Below are 23,208 nucleotides of genomic sequence, written 5' to 3' on the forward strand. Positions count from 1 at the left end.
ATGAATTTTATTCATAATGACCTATTTGAAAGATGCGTTGCATGGAAGTTCTACACAGTAATATCCTCATCATTGCAGATACATTCGTGAGTACAATTCAAGAATAAAAAGAAGAATGAGAAAATGATATTAAGCATGATAACAGAGGAGAGGTTACATGAATATTTACTCTGGAATCCTATGAAAGGGATCACTTTCAGCCAACGTGGCTTGAATGACAACTTTTAAGATGAAAGAGATTCTACAATACAAGTCTTCAAAAAATTGAGGCACTGCAATTTGTAATTCTTTAAATGTTTTTTGTCATGTTTTGCTTAAAAAATTCAGTTTTAGCACAACTAGTAGCACTTTGGTATACTAAGCACCAACAATCAAGGTCATCTTGGACTTAGTAAGTTACTAAATGATAGAGAAAGCAGAACTTGATGAACACAACAATCCACAAATGAGCCCTCATCCATTCCCTCTCAGTACAACTGGTATTCAAGATTCAGCACTAAAGTGATCGAAGGAACACCTTGATTACTGATGGAGCAGATCTTTGTCAAGTATAGTTTAAATGATCCTGATTTAAGATAACAGTTTTCATAAGGCGTGCGGGTAAAAAAGGTCTAAATTAGCATTAAACTATCTGTTATAAGAGGAAGGCCTAAGTGCCAGGAGTGTAGTAAGCAACACACACCATCATCAGGAGCACAATACAAAATCTTGGCACTTTTACTCTTGATGGTTGTACCAATAAAATAATATTGGAAAAACACAAACCACGAAATTATTAACCAATTGAATCATAAAATGCATGAACCTACCCCAAATACAGCATTTTTCATTCAAACTCAAGAGCTACTCTAAAAGTAAAGTTAAGGAGTAAAAAGGGTTGGTTGCACGTCTCAAATGTTTCCTAGAGCTATTTTCTTCATTACAAAGAATGTTGGGTTTTCACCAATAAAAAAAACAGAAGATAAGATAGCACAACAATTATGAAAGCGGACGTAGTTTGTGCTTGAATAGTACAGTTCTTGAATAATCAGCTCTAAATTTAGATCCACTAAGTTCTAATGCAAATGCAACATGGCTATTGAAAAATAACAGCTACCCGAAAAGGCAGAGAAATCTTAATTATGATTATCACTTCATTAGTGTGTCATTTAAAAACGTGCTAATAAGTTTCACGGAGAAATCTGACATAATAACGTGTAACCCCAAGAAAAATACACAACACAGTACCTTCTCCAAGTTCTGATTCGCAGACATTAGATATTAACATCCACAAACCATTCTGGCAATTTATGCCAGAAAAGATTCTAAAAGCAGATTACTCAATGATCTACTCGCATGGAAAGGATTGAAATTCCCATTCAAGAATGCAATGAGAACACTAATTCATTTGCATCAGTCATCCTGTAAGAGCCAAATATTACGAAAAACATTTTGGCTCCAGAGTAGTCAAGATACACAGCAATGACTGGTGCCAAATATAATTATAGACTAGAGGAAATGAAATGGAAAGCTGATATAAAATGAAATTCCACGAATAAGAGAAAAAATTCATACAGACAAATTAAGGCTTGAGACTTGTTTGTTAGAGGATAAAAAATTTGAAAACAGTACATATTAGAGTTCTATAAAACAAATTCTCCATAAAATGCATTGATCATAACATACAATATAACAGACTATAGACTAAGTTTAAAATACGCCAAGAGAAAGTTCAGCACGACAAGTTAGTTAAGATATTGATCAACATACACACCGTGGCATTCTGGAATAATTTTATGAAATATCATTTAAGGCTAAAACGAATTCAACAACGGATATCAACATGCCAAAATGAAGCTGTCACACATTGCCAATTATGAAGTAAAAGAAAACGAGAATGGTAAAAACGAGTATTTGAATGATGATGAATATAAATACATGAGAATATAAAAATAATAGGTGTTTAATCAAGGTAAGTATAATTAGGTTTATGATTCTCTAACATTTGCAATCATATTATGCCAAATAAATTTATCACTTTACAGAGTCATTGGAAGACGTAAAGGCCATACTTGATTATAATGTCAAGACATGAACTAAAACAATTTCTCATTCCTACACACAAAGTATGACAGTACGGAACATTGCTTCTGTGGACCGACAAATGGACCCAGGAATAAAGATTTGCACCAACAAATAGATTGATGCGGGTGAGTCACAAGATCACATTGAAAATAACAGCACTGTGAACATAAAAAAATGATTTCAATAGAATCTGGAAATGAGACACTCAAAAGAAGCATTGTGCAAATGGTGAGATGCGAGGAATTTCACAATGCTCCAAAAAAGTGATAAGTGATTATGAGACAACAAAGGGAAATAACTCAGTCTTCTGATTGACCAGCACTAGATGTATGTACAGAGGCACAAGTTGCAGGTGATGGGAGTGGGTGCAGTGGAAGGCAAAAATCTATCTACGTAAGTAAGTAAGCCTTATGGCTACAGTAGAAGGTTTCCTCGAATGTATGGAACGCTTGGAGGGGGAACCCTCACCCCTCCCATACCCCCCTCCGCAGCCACCATCATCACGACTGATACACTCGACCCGATTGCCTGTAATCTGGATCAGACAGGAGTCGGTACATACCAACCCTTCGCTCCGCTGAATCCACTGTAGGGTTCAATGAGGAGAGAAGAGAACGGTGAGTAATCACTTTTAGGAATTTCATGACCCATCACTTAAGACAGGTATGTTCAAGATGTTGCACAATACTTTACTGATCAAAGGAACAGACTTATGCCACAAAAATTTAAGGGGTGCTAATTTAGAGGGTAAAAGCACACGATTTCAATGTTTCAGCACATAATGAATAGTCATGTGACTTTGAAAGAATCCACAACAAGCAGGCATTAAATAATTATAGTTACACACTAACATTACATCCACAGGTACAAGCATGTGTATAAAAACAAATCTCAGATCCCAGGTTGGTCAAAGTAGAAGTAAAATGGCGGACAAAATTAATGCAAAGCTCATTGTTGTCCAAAAGCAGTGACCATGTGAACTGCTCAATAAAGTCCATCCTCCACACTTTCACAGAAGGTTTTCATAACACCGGAAATTTTAAGACTTCATACCCTTTGTGCCAGTGAAATTCATGTTATTGACAACACGTAAAATGCCCAGCTACATATTCTTCTACCAGTATTTAAAAATCAAGTCCTGCCTTGCATGACCACTTGGATATTCGACTGAAAATTAGCAGCATATGAGTTATATCATTGCCCATGCTCCATTCCTTCCCTTCGCAAGGGTTAATTCCTTGAAGTTCAGCAAAGCAGAGTATAAACACAATTCAAGGCCATGAAGAAACCTAGGCAACCATGATTTTCTGTTCTTCAGGAAGATAATGCAATTCCCTGCTCAATATTTGATTAAAATATGCTTTTTCCTCAGATAATATTTGAGGCACTTTAAATATAGCATACACAATGTAATCATGATACAGAAATAATATGTTCGATAGAGCATTGTAAGATCCTAATTGAATTAGAATTCCACTCCAATTCCAAAATTCAAATTATGATTGAAAAAGAAAGGAAAGAGAATATATAGTTGAGTCTTTTACACATCATATTGCAATACATGGAGTTCAAAAATTCAAGGTTATATGAGAACCTTTTGTGAGTAAAAAACTGGAGTTCTTCATATCGTTCCTGTGTTCACTTCATTATGATGCCAATAAGTTTTGTTTTTTTCCACCATTGAACAAAAGGAGAAAATTTATGAAAGTTTATCCACCGATGTTAAAATCAAACACCAAAGGTAATATTACAAACGCATTTCATTTCTAGTCCGACAAAGGTTGCAGTACCTTGATAATGGCATTAGTACTAGTCAAAAGTTTTACAAGGAAAGTTTTGGAGTAGCTATGATTTCCTCCACTCTCCCCATTTTTAATAGTGCTGAATCCAAATCTGGGAATTTTCACAAAGTTTGGAGATGCAAGATTTCAAAAAAAGGCTAAACATTGACAATTTCAGGCAGCACCACTTAGAAATTGTTAAAATCAGAGCTTATCATAACATCCACACTTGGGGAGCCATCAATTTCTTTCAGTGAGGATGGCTAATAATGGGCCTCAAGTCGAATGCATAGCAAAGTGTGGAGCCCAGTATGAGTGGTAAAAATAAAATCTAACTTCGAAAAAAGATTGAAGTTGCAAATATTTTACAAACTTCATAAAAAATGGTGGGTGGTATGGTTTTCAAAGATGTAATGTTCCTCGCAAGGATTAATTACACGCTAAAAATTTATTAGTGTAAATGTGCACTAAAATAGAAATTAGGCCAAATTTTCTGAATATTTTTAATTGAGGTTTTAATGAGCCACCTCACTTATCACCAATTTCTTCGGACTTTTCAAATATTAAGCAACAAGAAGGCTCTCATAAGTGCAAAGCCCAAATAAATTATCAAAAGTGCTTAACTTTTTGGTACTTTCTTGTAAATGCATAATCTACAAATTCCTTACTTTTTTAAATTTGCAGTTTCAAACTATTTGCTGAGATGCACGAAACTGAACTATGGATTCAGCATGAAACTACATAGGAATCAAATGTTGAGAATTTAAAAAACAACCACAGTAGATCAAATAAGTATGGAATACATTCACTTGATGCACTGTGTGCTAAAACTTTGGTCGGTCAAGAAATAAAATTTGTGTGGAAAGCTAGCAATGGTTAATAATGCAGTCATGGATTTAACCAATTATCATTAAGTTAATGTAGTTCACCGCATCCTTATTTACTTTGGGGCATTCCTTCATAATAGAAATCATGAGCTTAAATGCATTATTATTCCATATAAAAAACTTTATTACAAGACCCAGGTTTTGTTGAGTATCATAATTATCAGGTTAATTCAAGGTATCTCACAGTTGAAATAGCTAAGTCAGGGGTGGAGGAGAGGAGGGGTTGGAGTTATTGGGCGGTGTTATGGAATGAGAGTTGATGCCTCAGGGCGAATGCTTTTGAACCAAAAAGGCTACTGATGATAAGGCAGGGTCTGGAGATAAGGAAACCACAGGCATTAGGGAACTGCCATTGTTAAATTTTTGGACTTCTTTATGTTAAAGAGAGGGGAATGGCCTGGGTAAAATGACTTGTTACAATGGGTATTATCACACAACAGATATTTAAAAGTATCCAAAACAAAGTGAGTTTAAGAGGAGTCTATGAATTAGAAAGTTAGCAACTGTCACACTATTTACATAGGCCAAACCGGGAGCAAATTTAAAGATAGGGTAAAAGAGCATTAAACTAGTTACCATAAGAGTAACTCCATTTCACACTATGCCAAACACCTCAAGGAAGAAAATCGTAAGAGTAATTCTTCACCCAAGATTTTGCACTCGGAATTTGTGAGACCAAGATTTGATTTTTAGAAAGTTGGACTTAAAATAAAAAATTGTCGAGCATCAATACCCTTCTTAGTAAGTGAATTCACCCATGCCATTCCTTCACTTGAAACTCGGGGATCACCTTCCACTAACCCCTCTTCCTCCAACCCCTGACTTTGCTTGACTATTAAAATGGCGAGACACCTTTCGAATGTACCACATGACGTCAATCCTCAATGAATCCTAGGCTGTATAACAATGTTTTTATGGCTAATAACGAAGTCCTTATGCCCATTTTCCTGTTAAGCCAAATATGCTAATAAACAAGCTTCATCCATAAATGACCCTTGCTGCCCTCCTCAGAGAATAATTAAACCTCCAAAGGTCAAGGTGGTTAGAGCTACTAATATTTAGAAAGTTGTGAAAATTTTGCTTTCAATTATGTAATCTTTGGCCAACCATGGAACGGAGAAGTTTTTTATACGTTGCCTCATCCAGGTGAATATTCCATGGGACTTTCTAGGCATTCATACAACATGCATGTGCAGAGAACTCTCCTTAAAAAGTTCTTTACAAGCTCAGTCTCATTATTATGTTAATTTAATCAAGCCCACATTGCAATGTACACATTGATGGTAGAGTGCAAACAAGATTCCAGATTCAAATTTTGCTTCCTGAGAAAGATTTGGAGGACCAAACATTTCATAATAGATGTAAAATTGTTGGTGCCCAGTTCAAGCTTCAACACATTCAAAAACCTCACTAAAAAGTTATATGCAATGATTATGATGTTTCAATTATTACTTTTATCATACTTTCAGACAAATCTGTAAATCCGTGTAATCCATTAGATTTTATCCAATCATGTCAAATTCAAGTTGTGCCTAGCCATTCATGGTACTAGACAAACGTCCATGCCATCATGTTACCTCATTAACCACATGAAGTGTATGAACAGTGGTGGAAAAAAATATAGCAAAGCTCGTTGGTGTCTGAAAGCGGCCAGTTCAGGAACTGTCTTCCAAAATTTTTCCCTCGTAATGCTCTCATACAAACAGGAATTTTAAAAGTTATATGCCCATTACACCAGGGAAATAATCACATCTATCGCATTATGACAACGCTCAAAAGATCCAGCGACAAATTCTTCCCCATATTCTCCAAAGTGTGCTTCGCCCATGACTCACCTAGAATGGAGTTTATTCTTGTCAGGACAACTGTCGACACAGCTGGCATGTGGGCATTGAGACTGCCTTAGAGCACAATCATTCCGGTAGTGTAGTGGGTAAAGCATCGTGCAACGAATCATAGGTTCCACGGATCAAGTCTCAGTGATGGATGATTAGATGCTGCACACAAACTGCGGACATTTTTCGGATATTAAAACTTGGCAAAACTCATCACAAGGTCCAGAGGATGTTACATGACCATTGAATTCTTAGGTACTTATTTATTTGTCGAAATTCAACTCCTATATATAACATTTAGAAACCATTTAGGAAGTTGACTGTGGAGTGAATTTTGACTACCTTTTCTGTGTCGTCCAGACCTGCTTCGAGGCCCCTAACATTAGCTGCATGTGCGATGTGTCACGGCCTATCGTTCTTCCCCCGTTCAAGGCAAAAACTCCTAGAGTTCCTTAAAGCAGAATGAAAGTATATTTTTGAGCCACATTAAAACCTCCGAAAAATCGGTTGTCTGTTTTCAATTCTGTATTGAAATGCTATGCTCAATATTCTATTGCCAAAAATATATAATATGTAGTTTCCTGAGAATTTCATTGGAACTATTTAATAAGCTGCAATTGAAAAGAAATGTGAAATTTGCTCTGCGCATACGCTTTAAAAAAATATTTCATCATTATCTCGGAACTAATTTTATTTGGAATTCATAGAAATTTTTTACTGTTGGTTTAGTTCTGCTGTCTTTTTAGTCCCTACTTTCAGCTTATGATGACTTTTAACACTTGACATAGGTTTAGAAGTAAAATGGAGCTCAATTACACATGGATATTTATTACGGTTGTAAGACAGTTATTTTAATTACTGATTTATAAAAATCCCTCATCTGGTATAGATTCTTGTTTTAATGTTTTCAAAATACTTAGTTATGCCAACGAGCTTTGCTATAATTTTTTCCGCCACTGTACATGCAAAAATATGATATGGTAGAACATAACAGTATGATGGCTGATTCAAATTGAAAACTTCTGAATGGATAAGAAATTGGTCCACAGAACTTCCCACTCCGAAAAAATTACTTGCTTCTTTAGCCAGGAAATATGGGCTATAAAAAGTTTTGAAGACGCATTAAATATGTTTTGGGTAATGGATATTATGCAAGAAGTGCAACTGATAATTAATTTGCATCTTATGAAATTGCATCATTCCAGGGGAACCTGTATAAATGTAACATAAAATATGGTCCTAAACATCAAAATCAAATATGAGTGCAATCACAGGAATTATTCTGAGTTACCAATGAAATAAGCTTGAATGAGCAGAATGCATTACTCCCATGATAAGTATGCAACCCTCTTTATTATTGATAACACACTCTGTATTTGTGTAAGTACATGTTTCAGGCTAACACATCAGAAATTTCCTTAAAACGTGCTAATGAGAGTCCACAGGCACACACACAAGGGTAAATACAGACATGAGCATTTCCTCACAGCATTCATCTTTCATTCCAATAAATAAGGCAAAGGTTATCCCAAACTAAACATAAATGACGGACAATATTCACATTAGTGAAAATATTAGAGCTGTGCGAACAACAAATTTTCAACTCAAGTTGAGTTGCGCTAAAACTTGCATGGAACTAGAGTTCAATTTGAGTTAAAAAATACTATTTTATATTTTTAGCAAAAATTACAATCATTGATTCAATTCAGCTCTAGACTGATTCACACATTGTCATCAATGTAAAAAATAGACCTAACTATCCAACTTTTCATTTATTTTAACACAACTTTCTGACATTTTCAAAATAATGCAGTGATTACGGAGTATATAACTGTTGCCCTAATGCAAATAAAGACATGGGTATTTAGAATTAAAGGCAATATGTTAATTATGGCTGTATAATATTAATAACATAATCATAACTTTACAGCTAATAGACCATATACTCATTAATGAATTCCAAAATTTTATTTGTCTAACTTTGATTGATCTGGTTATGTCATGTTGTAACCTTTCCTTAGCAACATAAGAAAGTTGCATTGTCATTGTTAGCGATGGAACTTATGATCAAAATTGTTTTAAACAGTAGGGATGATATATTCAAATAAACTCAACTAGATGAATGAATTTTAAATTCAGAATAGCCAAATAGCTTTAAAAATAAAAATCAGGCAAAAACCCTTTTATGATAAAAAAAGAGCAATGGCATCGGTGCTGATGCATGCCTAGTATTCCTGATATCACCATCAAAATCTAAACTGAACATGACATAAATTAATTTATTATTTCAAATTAGAAACTAACTATCCACAGAAGGCTGTATGAAACTTACTATATCACATTCATTGTCTGATAAACTGTAATTTATATCCTATTGGCAATGCTCAGGTTCCTGAATCCTGTCCTTGAAGTTAGCCATCACTTTCAGTTTCTTCCGACAAAATTGAGAGAACAAGGAACTATGTATTCAGAAAAGTACTACAATAAAGCAATTAAATTTGAAATCATTGCCAGCCATATGCATTAGCCCTCATAATAAACATTCAATGAACTAGTCTTCCAGAATTCATTTAGCAGTAATAACTTTCAACTTGACCACTATTTAAAAACTAGACTAGACTCAAGTTTTCAAAAATCCATTACGGCTTTTTTCTTCAACTCAATTAGACTCAAAATTTGAGTTGCTCGCACATCCCTAGTAAATATGACAAATGCAATGATTCTAGCTATATACAAGACAAGAGGGCAGACACAAAACCTGATAACATGCATTATATCACTGATTTTTTAACATAAGTTAAAATATTCAATCAAACATGGATACAAAAAAAACATAGAAGAATTAAATAGCATACAGTGGACATACAAAGCCTATGTCTACTTTTACACACACATACAATATATTAAACTTTATAACAGGATTTTTATCATCAAATAGAAAAATCTGACACAATGGCTGACAAACATTGAGTTTTACCAGCAATAGGATATTTGTAGAGATAATTAATTAATAGCATGACTCACAGCACAAATACACATGTACAAAGTTTAAAGATACTGAAAACAGCTATCAATCATTGGAATGTACATGCAATAACATAAGCTTGATGATTAGCAACACACAGAAAAATAAAAAATTGCAACAACAAAATCAAAAAAGAAGACTATGGAATTTTTAACTTAACAAAGCAAGCTTGTCATTGAACAAAAAAGTTCACCAAATTCTTTCTCAACTAATGGCATATTGTAATGAAAGATAGAAATACAGTAGAGCCCCTCGATAAGAAACCTGCCTAAACTGAGTCCCACATTTGACTATGTGTCAGGCATTCCACTTCAAAACAGGCCTTTCTACCACATAACAAAAACAATTATGTACAACAAAGGTTTGCATCATGGAGTCCACTTAAAAATATTTTTTAGCTGCACAAGAATAAATCCTAATCCATTTTGCTCTATTAGGAATGTATCGGAAATACATCGGCAACATCACTAGGAAATAAAAACTATAGCCACATAATAATCTTCTCCACATATTTATGATCATTTAAATCATCTGTACAAAGAATTCCACGAAATTGGCATACCACAAAGATGGGCAATGATGCAAATTAACACACAATAATGCCAAATCTAGAGTTAAAAATGAATTAAAGCGAAAACTGAGGACAGCTCAAAATTTTGAGGGAGTAACCAATGAAACCAATTAGTAAAACCAATATTGGCAACTAATCTTGAAAGAAATGTGCATATGATCCAAAAACAAAAATTATCGCAGCTTATTCTATTCTTGATTTCTTTTCCAACCAGGCTTCATTTGCAAAACTCATTGTGATTCTAAGGTCAATAATCTCCTGATTCATTCCTTCACATTCATATTGCATATATTTATGTAATATCAACTGCATCACACTATTCATCTCTCATTCAGAACAAAGTATTTTCTTACGTTAAAAATAGCACTCAAAAAATTTTTAGAAATGAAACAGCCACATCACTAACTATCATATTCCAAGAATGCAGAGGATTACCCCAACAGATATGCTGTCAGTAGGTATGGCTCAAATCTAACAACTTTGAAGAATTAAGCTGTCTGAATACAGGTCGACTATTTGAATACTTCAGTTGCTCACCAGTTCAGCATGTGACTGCTTGGCTATGAGCGTGAATATGGGAAGCAGCTAATGGGTTGATTCATACAAAGCTCATTTAAAATTCATTGCCCACCGGAGGGTTAACACCAATTACATTCATTTTCAATTCCCCTGACTTGGCAAAAACATTGGCATAAAAGGACTTAGTAGAAAAATGTTGCAAGGACATAGTGAAATCGAAAATAGGGGTGTAACATATTGCAGCCATAATAAAAAAAGCAATATGTTAAATCCAAGCCATCTTTCGTTAAAAATTTCAAATCATTTAAAATCATCCAAATAAACAAAACTTATCCTTGGATTGCCATTATTAAACAAATTAATTCACATGGTTTAGTACCAGGGTAGTTCCCAATTTACACATTATGAACACTGATGTGAAGTTGAGATACCCCATCACATCACGTTCCTAGAAGAATAATATCAATTTTATTGGTAAAAATTTGGACAATTTTTTAAGATCTTTTTTGAGCTTCTTTTGCTGGAGGAGGGTACTTGCTTTTCATATTTTCTATAACTATAAGCATAAATACTCTACCATCACTATTTTCAATAGATTAGGAAAGTTTTATTCCATTTATCTTGATATCTGCTACAATTTTTCATGAAATCTTGATGGAATCTTTATCCCCACTCATCAGTCTGAGGTTTTCGGTTTATATATCCCTAAGTTTATATATCCATCCAGACCAAATATGAATGCAGCATTTGCACCTTTAAGCTGATACTAGAGTCTAAAGCTAGATGATAAACAATCGTAATGCTCACCATTTTTCAGTACTTTGAGAAATTTGTTATTCCTTTCTTCCTGTTAACCCTCAAATGCACCTGCTTAACCGAAACCAGTGATGCAGGTTTGGTGTAAAGGCCCAATTAAAATGTAACTTCAAAAACATGGCGTTATCACATTCATACATTTTCAGACACGCATGAGTGCATTAGCAGACATGTAAGAAGCTTTAGTCAAAGTGATTGTGTAAAAATACAAGACAATGCCATCTTATGATATAAAAAAGTTAAAATTGTGGTTCTGCAATGTTCGGTAATACGGGCAGCCCCACAAGGGGGGGGCACCATCTGGGCCCCCCATCTGTTACCACCACTGATGTATTGCCTAAAAATTAGACGGCCTCTCCACAATACCATCGACTCATCTATACTAAGTTCCCGTCCCGGCAAGACAGCAGTTTCCATCGTCTCCTTGAAACTGACTAAAAGAGGTCTTATTTTATAAAGACGATCACTAGGCACTGCGGCTGTATGTTGCTGTAAAGCACCTTTCTGTTTGCAAGCCAATTCTCTATTTGTTTCCATTGGGTTTCCTTGCAACATGTAATTCTCGTAAAATCCTGAGAACACGATCCCTTTCCATAGATTCCCGAAATATCAGCATACCGGAAAACTTACTGGCTACCACAATATAACCACAATAAAATTTTTTTAAACCATGATTTTTCAGGACAACGTAAATAAGAAGACGTCAATTCTAAAAACAAAAGACTAAAGCACTTTCAAATAAAAACTTATTCACCAAAAGTCTCGTAAAAAATTCAAAAATCTGTAAAAAAAAGAACAATTGGCGGAACCAGAAACGGAGCACACTAGACAGACGCTAGGAACCAACTAAAGAGCGGCGTAGTGGCGGCAAACTGAAGGCACTGAGCGTGGTACCGTTATAACGCATGAGAAAGGACCCAAGGCTGTGTCATTCATGAAAGACATCCACGCGGGTGGCAAGGCAGGGATGTCATTCATGAATGACATCTGCATTGAATGGTTTAACAGAGGCCTACGATTTTCCATTCCTTTTATAATTAGCTATGAAAAGTGTATCTTGCTGCATTGAATTTTATGTCACAAGTATGTCACAAATATGAACAAGTTTATTACACATTGAAGTTATTGATGTACCTTTTTTGCAATCATGATTATCCTAAAGAAATCCCTACACTAATGTGACTTGCAGGTATAAACCTGGTGAAATGATTATCTTTACATGACAGAATGCTTGTTACTAACTTCAAGCTGGGTTAGTGGTATGAGGCTCATAAACCCACCTTAGCCCTGTCACTTCACAAATGGAATGAGATTGCCTTGGAGTATAAATGACAATGAGTATGACTGAACTCATAAAAAAATGAGTACATATTGACTGTCTGTATAAAAATAACATGATTAACTGCCTTGAAATTTAAAATTTTGATTTCATTAGTAAATAATCTTGCTTCTAAGCTTAAAGCCACTGAGCATGCCCATGTTTCAGATGGTGGGTTGATTAGAGGTTAGCCGAGATATCAGCAACATAACTCATTAAATAAGCAGTCATGAAGAAAGAGTGGCAGAGTTATGAGAAGGAAGTGGTAAGGTAGGCATGACACCAAATCCAGGGAAGAGGCCGTGACTTAGTGATGGGAGGCCACCAAAAATTATGCTTCACATCACCCTAAGGAAAGGGCAGCAGCTCACCTTCATTTGAGTGAAGGTAGAGACCATAGTGGTCACAATAGTGACACTCATATAACTTCAGGCATGATACCACTTACTGTAATGGCAGTATAGACAGGAAACCACCACATTATTATCCTAAGAAGCCAATGATATGATCTGATACAAAAAGGCACACAAAAATACGATAATTAAAGGTTAGTTCAACAATTCTTCCGTTTGTATTTTATATGCATACGCTGGATCTCTTTAAGGTTATTATGAATCCATCACATAAGTTAACTATAAAGTTATCTTTTGATATTAATCTCTATTAGTAACCTGCGGGTATTTATTTAAATACAAGGAAATTAGAGCTGTGCAAAAAATAAATTACAGTACTGAAGATAGTGCCTACTAAGCGTTGCTAAGAAAACATTAAGAATAGGGTGGTTTCCTATTTTTTATTGCCTAAAACAAAAGATTATTACTCCTAGAGTACATATTTCATGCTTTAAGATTTTTAAATGACGTTATCTATTTTTCGCGATTAAATGAAAAGTGAAAACTTTTTAAGCGCACGAAAACGAGACGGCTAAGTATGAATGCTGGGAAAAGCCCGTGTGACGTCTGGCTGCTGTTGTGTGAGGCCACCTGGGTGCAAGGTTATGAACCCCACGGCGATGCAGTCTGCTTGCTGCCGAGCATGGCGGTAGCGTAGAGTACCCTGCTAGCAGGTAGTGCTTGGATTAATTAAGGATTATTAATACTCTATCAAACAAAGGAAACTTTCCGACCATAGGCAATTTAATAAGTGATTATTAAGAAATGCTTCCCTGAGCTCTGTGCCTCATGCATGCATTGGTAATCTCAGGCGATGCAAAACTCCTACCTGCATATCTATAGAGATCCGTGAATTTCACGAGACGCGATATTGCGAAATAACATGAAATAACACGAAATCGGTAAATAAAAACGAAATTTCGCCTTTTCCGCAAATTTCAAGTGAATAGGGTAGTTTCCTTCATCAAAGAAAACGAAAGGCATTGATTGCCATTTGTTACCCACCATTAGTGTATTCATAATATACAAATTATTTGGTTTTAGAAATACCGGTTTAGACGAATGGCAAGGGTCAATTTTAACCTCATTTGAAGAAGGCCAGATTGGCGCCCATGCGATGCCACTCCACGTGACGTCACAGGGACCTAGTTTCTATACGAGTAGATAGGAGTTTTACATCGTCTGAGGTTACCAATGCATGCATGAGGCACAGAGCTCAGGGAAACATGGTACTCTGCTATAGAGCGTTCCACATTTAGTTGACAGTACAGGCCTTATGGAGAACAGTGTTGCCAAGCTTCCGCTCCGCCGGTAGGCATCCTGACAGCGTATGCAACCACACATAAAGCGCCAAAATGGTTTAGTTCAAAAAAGGAGTTGGGGATCGCACAAAAGACGGCGTAAATTAAGAAATTTTTTTAGTGTAAATTACAATACCTTTGCTGCAATATAAAAGGAAAAGTCTTTTGTTATTTTATGTATGTAATTATTCAATGCACAAGCTGAATAATGAATAATCTGTAATGTAAAAAATAACAATAAATTGAAGGATAATAAAAATTACCGCCACGCCTGAATGAGACAAAATTTCTATTCCTTCCATATTATGCAATATTTTTTGGCTCTGGCTAGTATTACATGAAATGCGATGTTGTATAAGACAACGATGCTTATATCAGACGGATAAATGGGTTTTTAATGTTATCATGTAAGGGAAACGCCTATTTCCACTGACGTAAGCTGTAAGACGTTTGCCATAAGAAAGGTGACCTTATTGATATCTTGCTTCTAAGCATTCATACGTGCCTTAATTTTGTGGAGAGCGTCAATAAAAACTCAAGGATAAATCAAATAGACCGTCAGGAATAAGTAGTAGCCAATTCTTATTACTACTCCTCTCCTTTATTCCAAAGATCAACCATGGAACGTCCAACTTGAAAAACCATCCGTAACCTATTTGAAATTTTCTCTCATATCAGTGTGAATCCAAACATAATCGACTCATGCAAGGAGATAAAACGCAAGAACCTCGATGAAAACGAAACAATAAATGTATGCGTAATTATGTTAGTAAAATAATTCACTACCACCAGAATAATTTTCACCCAGCAACATTTTAGGACGAGGTAAGTAAAGAACATTACTGACAACATTGAATGCAAGTATTTTAATGCATTGCCCACACACGCACCTATTAGGGTTAGTGCTCATGTTTTTTAAGCTTAGTTCTCTTCTTCAATTTATTTACTATCATTTGGCCAGCGTTATGATGCAATTTGTGACGTAGATAAATTATGAATAGCAATAATCTTTCAAATCTCAATAAATACTCCTTGCCTGAGGATTAATAGTACATTAATTAATTGTGCCGCCAACGAATAATATCATCCCTTTCAATAAGGATGCTTCTTTCCCCCCTGCGTTGGTACACGAAGCCTATGTCCAAAAGAAGACGATATAGTGTTGTCCTTTTGTAATCTGGGAGAATACTATCCATATTTACCGAGTTAAAGATGGATTTTAAAGTCGGAGGAATATTTTTCACGAAGGATTCATGTACCTTCATTCTAATTCTCGATCTCACAAAATCGTCGAAAATCACTGCTCTCGAATTTTTGTAAGGCTGTCTAATTTCTTTAGTTTTTGAAGCAGTTACCAATGGACCACGGGAGCTTTCCTTTCTCACTCTGTAAACAGTGGACTCTGAGCACCCAGTAGCCTTCAAAGCTTCTCGGCAGGCCTCACTAATGCTGAGAGATTTCCTTAAGTACGAGAAGACTGAGCACCAACTGTCTTTCGTGGCTTATGAGCTTCTCACCTTTTCTTCTCTTCTTTGTATCGGACATGTTGATTGGGCGCGTTACAGCAGAGATTAGTGTAAAACACACTTCACAATTCTCAAATTCAGCAGACCACACAACACTTGTTCACTCAAAAAAATGCAACGACAAACTGAACGCCTTCGTAAATTCTTCCCCCGGCCCCTTCGGCAAGGGTCGCTTCTGGTGCAGATGTTTTATGGTACCCTATGAAAGGAAATTCAGGAAAAACCCAAGCCCCCTTTTGTAAAAGGCGTGGGATGGGGAGGTGTTTCGCACAGATTGTAAGATATTCTCTTTCTTGGTTTCCGCAGTGGGACCGAAATACCCAAGGCGAAAGCGTCTTATTTCCAAGCCGCTTGCTTACTTTCGTGTATCAATGTATTGAGATAAAAGCACTGCTGTTACGACGTATGAGTATTCTCTGTTTAGGATATAAAACGAATAGATATATACATTTCATAGTACGCATTGAAAAAAAAACTCCTTTTCCGCCCGCGAATTATCCCTCTGCGCGCAAGAAAAAGCAAGAAGCCCAGCCCAGCAGCACTGTAATATTTTTTCTTAAGATCAAAACCTTGTAACTCCCTTCAGAATAGATCTAGGTTAATGATTTTTTCACCAAAAATAACTTTGTAGTTTTCTTCCCATTTAATACACAGCCTATAGGGACCTACGACGTAAGAAATGTAAGTTAGTAAGAGACTACTTTTTACCTTGCAAAAATCAAAATTTTCTTGACCTAAAGGGTGTTACGTCGGTATAACAACATTTTAACTCAATCATTGTACAATTGGTGAAGATCTTCAAAGAGAAAATAGTGTGAAGAATTTTGCGCAGAAGATTCAATTCAATACGGACAACGGTCAGGCAGAATTGCGAGAAGAAGATAAAGTAAAAAAATACATGCTTCTGAACGAAATTTAAGGAAATGTTTTTTATAGCTTTTGTTATAATTTTTATCGAAAAACTATTAGAACCAATGAATGCAGCATCTCTTGCTACATAGGAATGCAATTTTTAATCAGTGTGTAGCGCAACATTAATTTTCGTGCTGTTATTGACAACACCGCGCTCCCGGCCTTATGGAGATTAACATGGGAAACGATTCTCCGTAAGAGCCCATACTGTCAACTAAATGTGGAACGCTCTATACGTGCTAGCATCCTGCGTCGTATCAGCGCTCAGAGCCTCGCCCCAAGGTCAACTCACTTGCGGAAGCGGGAACCAGAACGACATCACACAGAGTTTTTCCCGGGCATTCATACTTACCCGTAGCGTTTTCGGGCGCTTGAAAATGTTCACTTTTCATTTAATCGCGAAAAATAGATATCGTCATTTAAAAATCTAAAACCGTGAAATACGTACTCCAGGAGTAATAATCTTTCGATTTAGGCAATAAAGAAATAATAGGAAATCACCCTATTGGCAATCAATGCCTTTCGTTTTCATTGATGAAGGGAACTACCCTATTGCTCGCAATCATGGATTCCTCAATCCTGATCTTTTACAACCTAAAATCAAAAAAATATAAACTATTCAGATCCTCATTCTAACAGATCAACATGGCTTGCAAATAACTTCTGTGGCAAAAGCATGAGCAGAAGAAGGAAAGATGATGAAAATATCATTTAAATTGTTGAAATGCAATGTTTTTCCTGCTCCACAGGAAACCCTGTCAAACTTTCCTAGATTCGTCATTTTGTGCAAGTTGCGATAAAGTTGAACATCATGCGGTCAAAAAATTCATCATTTTCGATGAATTGTAGCCTAAGGAAATTCATCCTAGGATGACTGAAGTTTACTGTGGCTCTGCTTCCCCCATGCACAGGTTCAAAAAGTGGGCAGGTGAATTTAAACACAGTTGCACATCTCTCAAAGATCACTCATATGAGGGACAGCCTAAAACTTCAATCGCAAACGAAATCATCAAAAAAGTGCACAATATCAAGCCAGACAAAAAGTGAGTGAAGGTAGGTGAGACAGCTTAAGCCATGGGGATATCGGAAGAGCGAGTGTGGAAGAACTGTGGCATTTGGGTCATGATTTGCCAAGTCATCCCCACTATTCTCCTGATTTAGTACCTTCCGACTTCCATCTGTTCCCAAACTTGAGGCAATTTGTTTCTGAGAATCGCTTGTCCTCCAATGAAAAAATTAGAAGGACCAAATATGAATATTTTCACAATCTTTCAGACTCTCACTTCCAGGAAGGAATACTGATATTGAAGAAACACTGGACCAAGTGCGTTGAAATCAAAGGAGATCATGTCGTAAAATAAAATAATTTTTTAACTGAAAGTCTCAGTCTTTCACTGTAAGGAGAACTTTCCACATTACCCTCATAAGAAAATGGGGCAAGCACTTGGGTGGACTAAAGAATGCTTCACTTTAAATTTTTAGTTCGCTAAACAGTAAAACAGCATTCAAGCAACTTCACTAAAAACTGCTGGAAACATCTATGTATAACTACAAGTAGGTAAAATGCCCGAGGAAGTCCTGCATACATGGTCAAAGTGAGGAGGAAATGGGCATGATGAGAACCATCAGTCCTCAAGCCACATCCATAAATCTCCATGAGCAAAACATCAAAGATACAAGAAAAATCACACCATTGATAACATCATTAAACTATCAGTACCAAAATGCAAGAGCAAATTATAAAGGCGATCGATGGCCAGAGCAAGTGTTGAAAGGGACTGAAGGAAGAATGATCACAACCAGCATGAAAGAGTATAACACCAACCAACAGGAAAAATCCACAGCAAGTGGCAGTGAGTTGGTACATGCAGTTCAATAGGACAATCCTGAGGCAAGACAAGAAATCAACTAAGGAATCCATCAAGATATGGCTTGCAAATAAAATCTCCAAAAGAGACAAAGGCAACCATATAAGCAACGTCAGGAGCACTGTATTGAAAAATCTTACTGTGTCTGAAATTAGGCTTAATTCAAAGACACTTGATGTTTTGGTTACATGAGTCAATGGATGCTAAGATCTCCATTTCAACATCAGCCCTACATCTGAGGAGAGCAGCTAAGACATATAAAAGAATGCAAAATATAATGGGGCGGAATATCTTAATGCTATTCAAAATATCTGATTTCCCCAGTTGTGTTGCAATGATCCACACTCATTTAAACTATTCTGAGTTATGCTGCAATGCATTTCACTATACAGCAACATTAGATAGCAAAAAGTAGCCAGGATACAATTTCTTCTAGATGAAATTTCTTGTCTAAATAAATGCCACTGATAGTTAAATTTCACACTAAAATTGTCTCAAGAGTAATTCTTTTTCTTCACAAAACATTTTGCCAAATAAGTTCAGCCAACTGAATACACATTTGAACAAGAATAATAAGCTCATATAATCAATCATAATACCACAGCTGCAGATAAGCTACTAAGCAAATCGATCATGCAGAAAATAAAGATAGAGCACAGTGTTTTGAGGTTAACTATTCTGAAGGATTGGTAGATAACACAGACTCCTTTTTACAATCATTGTGGTCTACTACCTTGCTTTCCCATCTGATAAAATACAAACATTTAAGGAAATGCTAACCCTGATATTAACAAAGCATATTCATCAGATTCAAAAGAATTAAACTTTCTACAATAAGAAGGAACAGAATTCAAGTAGCCTGAGAGGCCCCTATCTCTCACATGTGAAGTCCAATTGAGTTAGAGCCCTCATCAGGAATACAGAAGTAGCAATGGATATATTTTTACAGCAAAAAGAAAGCAATACAAAAATTAAAAACATTAAAAACTTTACTATGCCGCAATAAATTGAACTCAAATCAGCAACACTGTATTAAGTGAATAGAGGAACTTCAGTGCACTCGATGCAAATGTGTATCATGCATATTCAACACAGCAAACATGAAAAACTTGATAAAACCTTGATACGTAGCATCTTAAAAACTACCAGTTAATATGTAAGCCTTGAAAACCTTGAAAAGACACTTACCTGAATCCCAACCTTCTCTATTGTCCTCTTCTTCAGTGTCACTTGTGTCAGCCCCTGATGACTCTGAGGGTGTGTCAGTGATGGCAATGGATTGACTGTGATGCGTCATCGAAGGAGGTTGGCCCCCATGCCAAGTGTGGTGCTGAGGGTCTGGCGGAATGCCCGCCATGGGACATGAACTACTGCTCTCAGGTGCACGGTGCAAGTAAACACATACCTGTTTAAGAAAACCAAAGTATATGTACACACAACCTAGGCCTAATTTCTTGAACGCATACCTCATCAGTACCCACCAACTAAGCTTCATCACAAACACCAGTGAGAGTTATTGGGGGGAATTAAAATATTCCTTGAAGGCATTATTCTACGGACAAAAATCTGTCCACATGTTTCTATAAAAATTTCAATACCTAACAAACTGCGGATGATAAAAAAGGAATACCAACAACACCAAATATATTAAATACTAAATGCCTAGGCAACATAATACAATTATAATATTATACAGGTAAAAATCTATATATATCTATCTAATATAAATATAAAAGAAAGTAAAAAATCGTGTTAGTTAGAACACTTATAACTCGAGAACGGCTGCACCAATTTTAATGATATTAGGTTCTATGGATTGGTCTCAGCCCCGGATAACATATAGAACATTAAAAAATAGGAAAAGTTCATGAAAAGATTCATCTTTTTCTTAGGGATATGTTTTTTAGGAGTTGGTAACACTACAACAATAGATAAGTCAGTCCAAACTACAAATTTGATTATTTGTTTTGTTTTTACCAATTTAATGACAGAACTTCGTAACAACGTAACATTTCAATCGTTAAATATATTCGAAATATTTAAATTGTATTTTAAAAATTTAATGCGAGCTAATTGTAAGCCCAGCTCAAGTTGACACTTCACTACCGTGTTTGTAAACAAATCTCCAAGCAATTGTTGACAAATGGTAATGTCCGCGTTCCTGTTGACGAATCGAGCAGTTAGATTTCACTTCCTCGGAATGTTTGCAAATTAGTTTTGAAGGTGAGCTCATCTACAAAGTGTTCCCGAATATGATTGATCATCACAAATGGTTGATTGAGCAAGCAATTTTGACGGCCTAGAATGAAGATGTGGATGACTCAAACTAGGTAAATCAGGGTCAAATAGTTGGTACTCTATATGAATTCAAATCTTTAAACTGCCTAACAAACGAAGACAAAGTCACCAACTATCTATCTGAATATATAAAGTCCTTGGACATACCTGGCTCACCACGGCACAATTTACAGCTAAAGGTAGGCTCGTTGTTCATGATCTTTTAAAACCTAAACCAACCAAAACTATTCATCCTTTGGTGTATTTAACTTTGCACCCGTGCGCGTGACTGCATACAAAGTCACTTGTTCCTTCAGTGCTTTCAAAACTATCCAATGGAATGCGTTTTGCGATAAAAAAAACTGATAATAAATGTGATTCACGCGACTATACTCAAAGGAAAATTCAAAGATGAGGAAGTTCTCATTCCGAAGATTCCATGATCCCGACTTATATGCCATTTTGAGCTTAAACGAATTCCAGTTCATACTGCATTCGTGATGATGATTAACAAATCACAAGGTCAATCCTTCAGTGTTTGTGCTCATATGCTATTGAAAAACACAAAATTTTATATGTAGTATGTTCAGAAGTGGGTAAACCATCCGCTTAATCTATTTCTTCGCTTCGCTATATTTATTTCAATTCATCCACCGTCTTGCACCTGATAAAAAACTCATACATCAGAAGGTGCTAAACTCAAGAGATTAAACCCAAATATGTAGGTGCCATGGTATGTTTACACAGTGCACTTCCCCGAACGGAGTCATAACTAGCGCACCACAAGTATATGACATATTAATGCTGCTCCCTAGGGGCTATTTTCACGAGATTTTGAGCATCAGTCAAGTATCGGTCTAGCGTGGCGTAAACTTGCTCCAAGAACAGGTTTGACAGTAATTGCCTTATAAGACCACATTGTCTTAAATTTAAAACAAAAAAATTTAAAAATTCATTGAAAAACTCCACCCGTGGTTCCTTGGTCTACTTCCCTGGTGTAGTTTGAATAAAGAAAATATACTTCTAACGAGTCATTGTTACGCTTATTTATGTTTTTTTATTTTTTATAATTTATTACTGTGATCTAAATATTATTAGAATCAGTACAGCCGCTCTTGATTAATAAATGGTGTAACTAAACTGTTCAGTGATAATTAGGCGGTACAAAGTTCGCCGGGTCACCTAGTAATAATAAATTCATGAATTTTACACAAGAGCTACTGTAACATACTTTGCATGTATGCATGGATTTTGACGAGATTACATCAAAAATCACCCATGCCACAATTTTGTCACTGTAGCTGTCGTACCTTAGAGTAGATATCAAGAGATTTTTCTCTGAGGCTATCAACTGCAACAGAGCTACCTTTACTTTTATCATAATAAAAAATAATCTAGTCTCATACAAATTTTAAGCAAGTTCTATATGAACTGATAATACACATGTACAAGGCAATGCCATCTTATGATATAAAAAAGTTACAATAATGGTTTTGCAATATTCGGCAATTCAGGCAACCATGCAAAGGGGGGTGGGCACGTGCCTCGCCCACCCCTAAATGTATCCGCTCCTGATCAAAGTTGACCATAGTGTCGTCATTATTCATAATCACACTAAGTATCTCCAAGAAGAGCATGCTGAATTCTTCACATATAAGGGCTTCTTCCCCAAGTACAGCTACAGATACAGCGCCAGACAAAAAAATGAACCACTTGGGCTTCAACTGAGGGCACCAATCAAATAGCAGCTGCAATATTACAATACCACCCCTCGTGGTCATAAGATCTTTGGAGGGCTCATTCATTGAGGATACATCTCAAAATGTACGTATTTGCAAGTAAAGTGCAGCAGAGGGTTACAAGCCCCTCTCCCTAGAGAGAAATTTTCTTAATAGAAACAACTTTGCTAAGAAGGCTTGGGTGACATTTCCAAAACATGAGCACTTTTTCATTCCAAGATTCACTCCACTGACTCGTTACAGTTAGGCTGTTACATACACTTGTAATTTTCAAACCACTTATGAAGTTAATGAGGCATTTTGAATTGAGATTTGGATTAAACAACAAAGAAAATATTTGCCCAAAGACATCTTGGACATGATTTTTTGTAGAACCA

General features: G+C 36.0%; 1 protein-coding gene across 5 annotated transcripts in view; it reads right to left on the reverse strand.

Annotated features, from left to right (window-relative positions):
• LOC124171819 (phosphatidylinositol 3,4,5-trisphosphate 3-phosphatase and dual-specificity protein phosphatase PTEN-like) overlaps positions 1-23,208 on the reverse strand; it is a 111,170-nt gene that overhangs the window by 38,124 nt on the left and 49,838 nt on the right. For 3 of the 5 annotated variants that reach the window (XM_046551158.1, XM_046551157.1, XM_046551156.1), the window contains 2 exons: positions 20,004-20,220; positions 1,927-2,650 (listed from right to left, as the gene is read on the reverse strand). In XM_046551158.1, the coding sequence (XP_046407114.1) occupies positions 2,565-2,650; positions 20,004-20,220 (303 nt within the window). In that variant the 3' untranslated portion in view covers positions 1,927-2,564. Of the gene's footprint in view, positions 1-1,926; positions 2,651-20,003; positions 20,221-23,208 lie in introns of those variants that run through there. The other 2 variants (XR_006867975.1, XM_046551160.1) reach the window with 1 other exon arrangement.

The sequence above is a fragment of the Ischnura elegans genome, chromosome X (genome assembly GCF_921293095.1).
Source record: "Ischnura elegans chromosome X, ioIscEleg1.1, whole genome shotgun sequence".
NCBI lineage: Eukaryota > Metazoa > Arthropoda > Insecta > Odonata > Coenagrionidae > Ischnura > Ischnura elegans.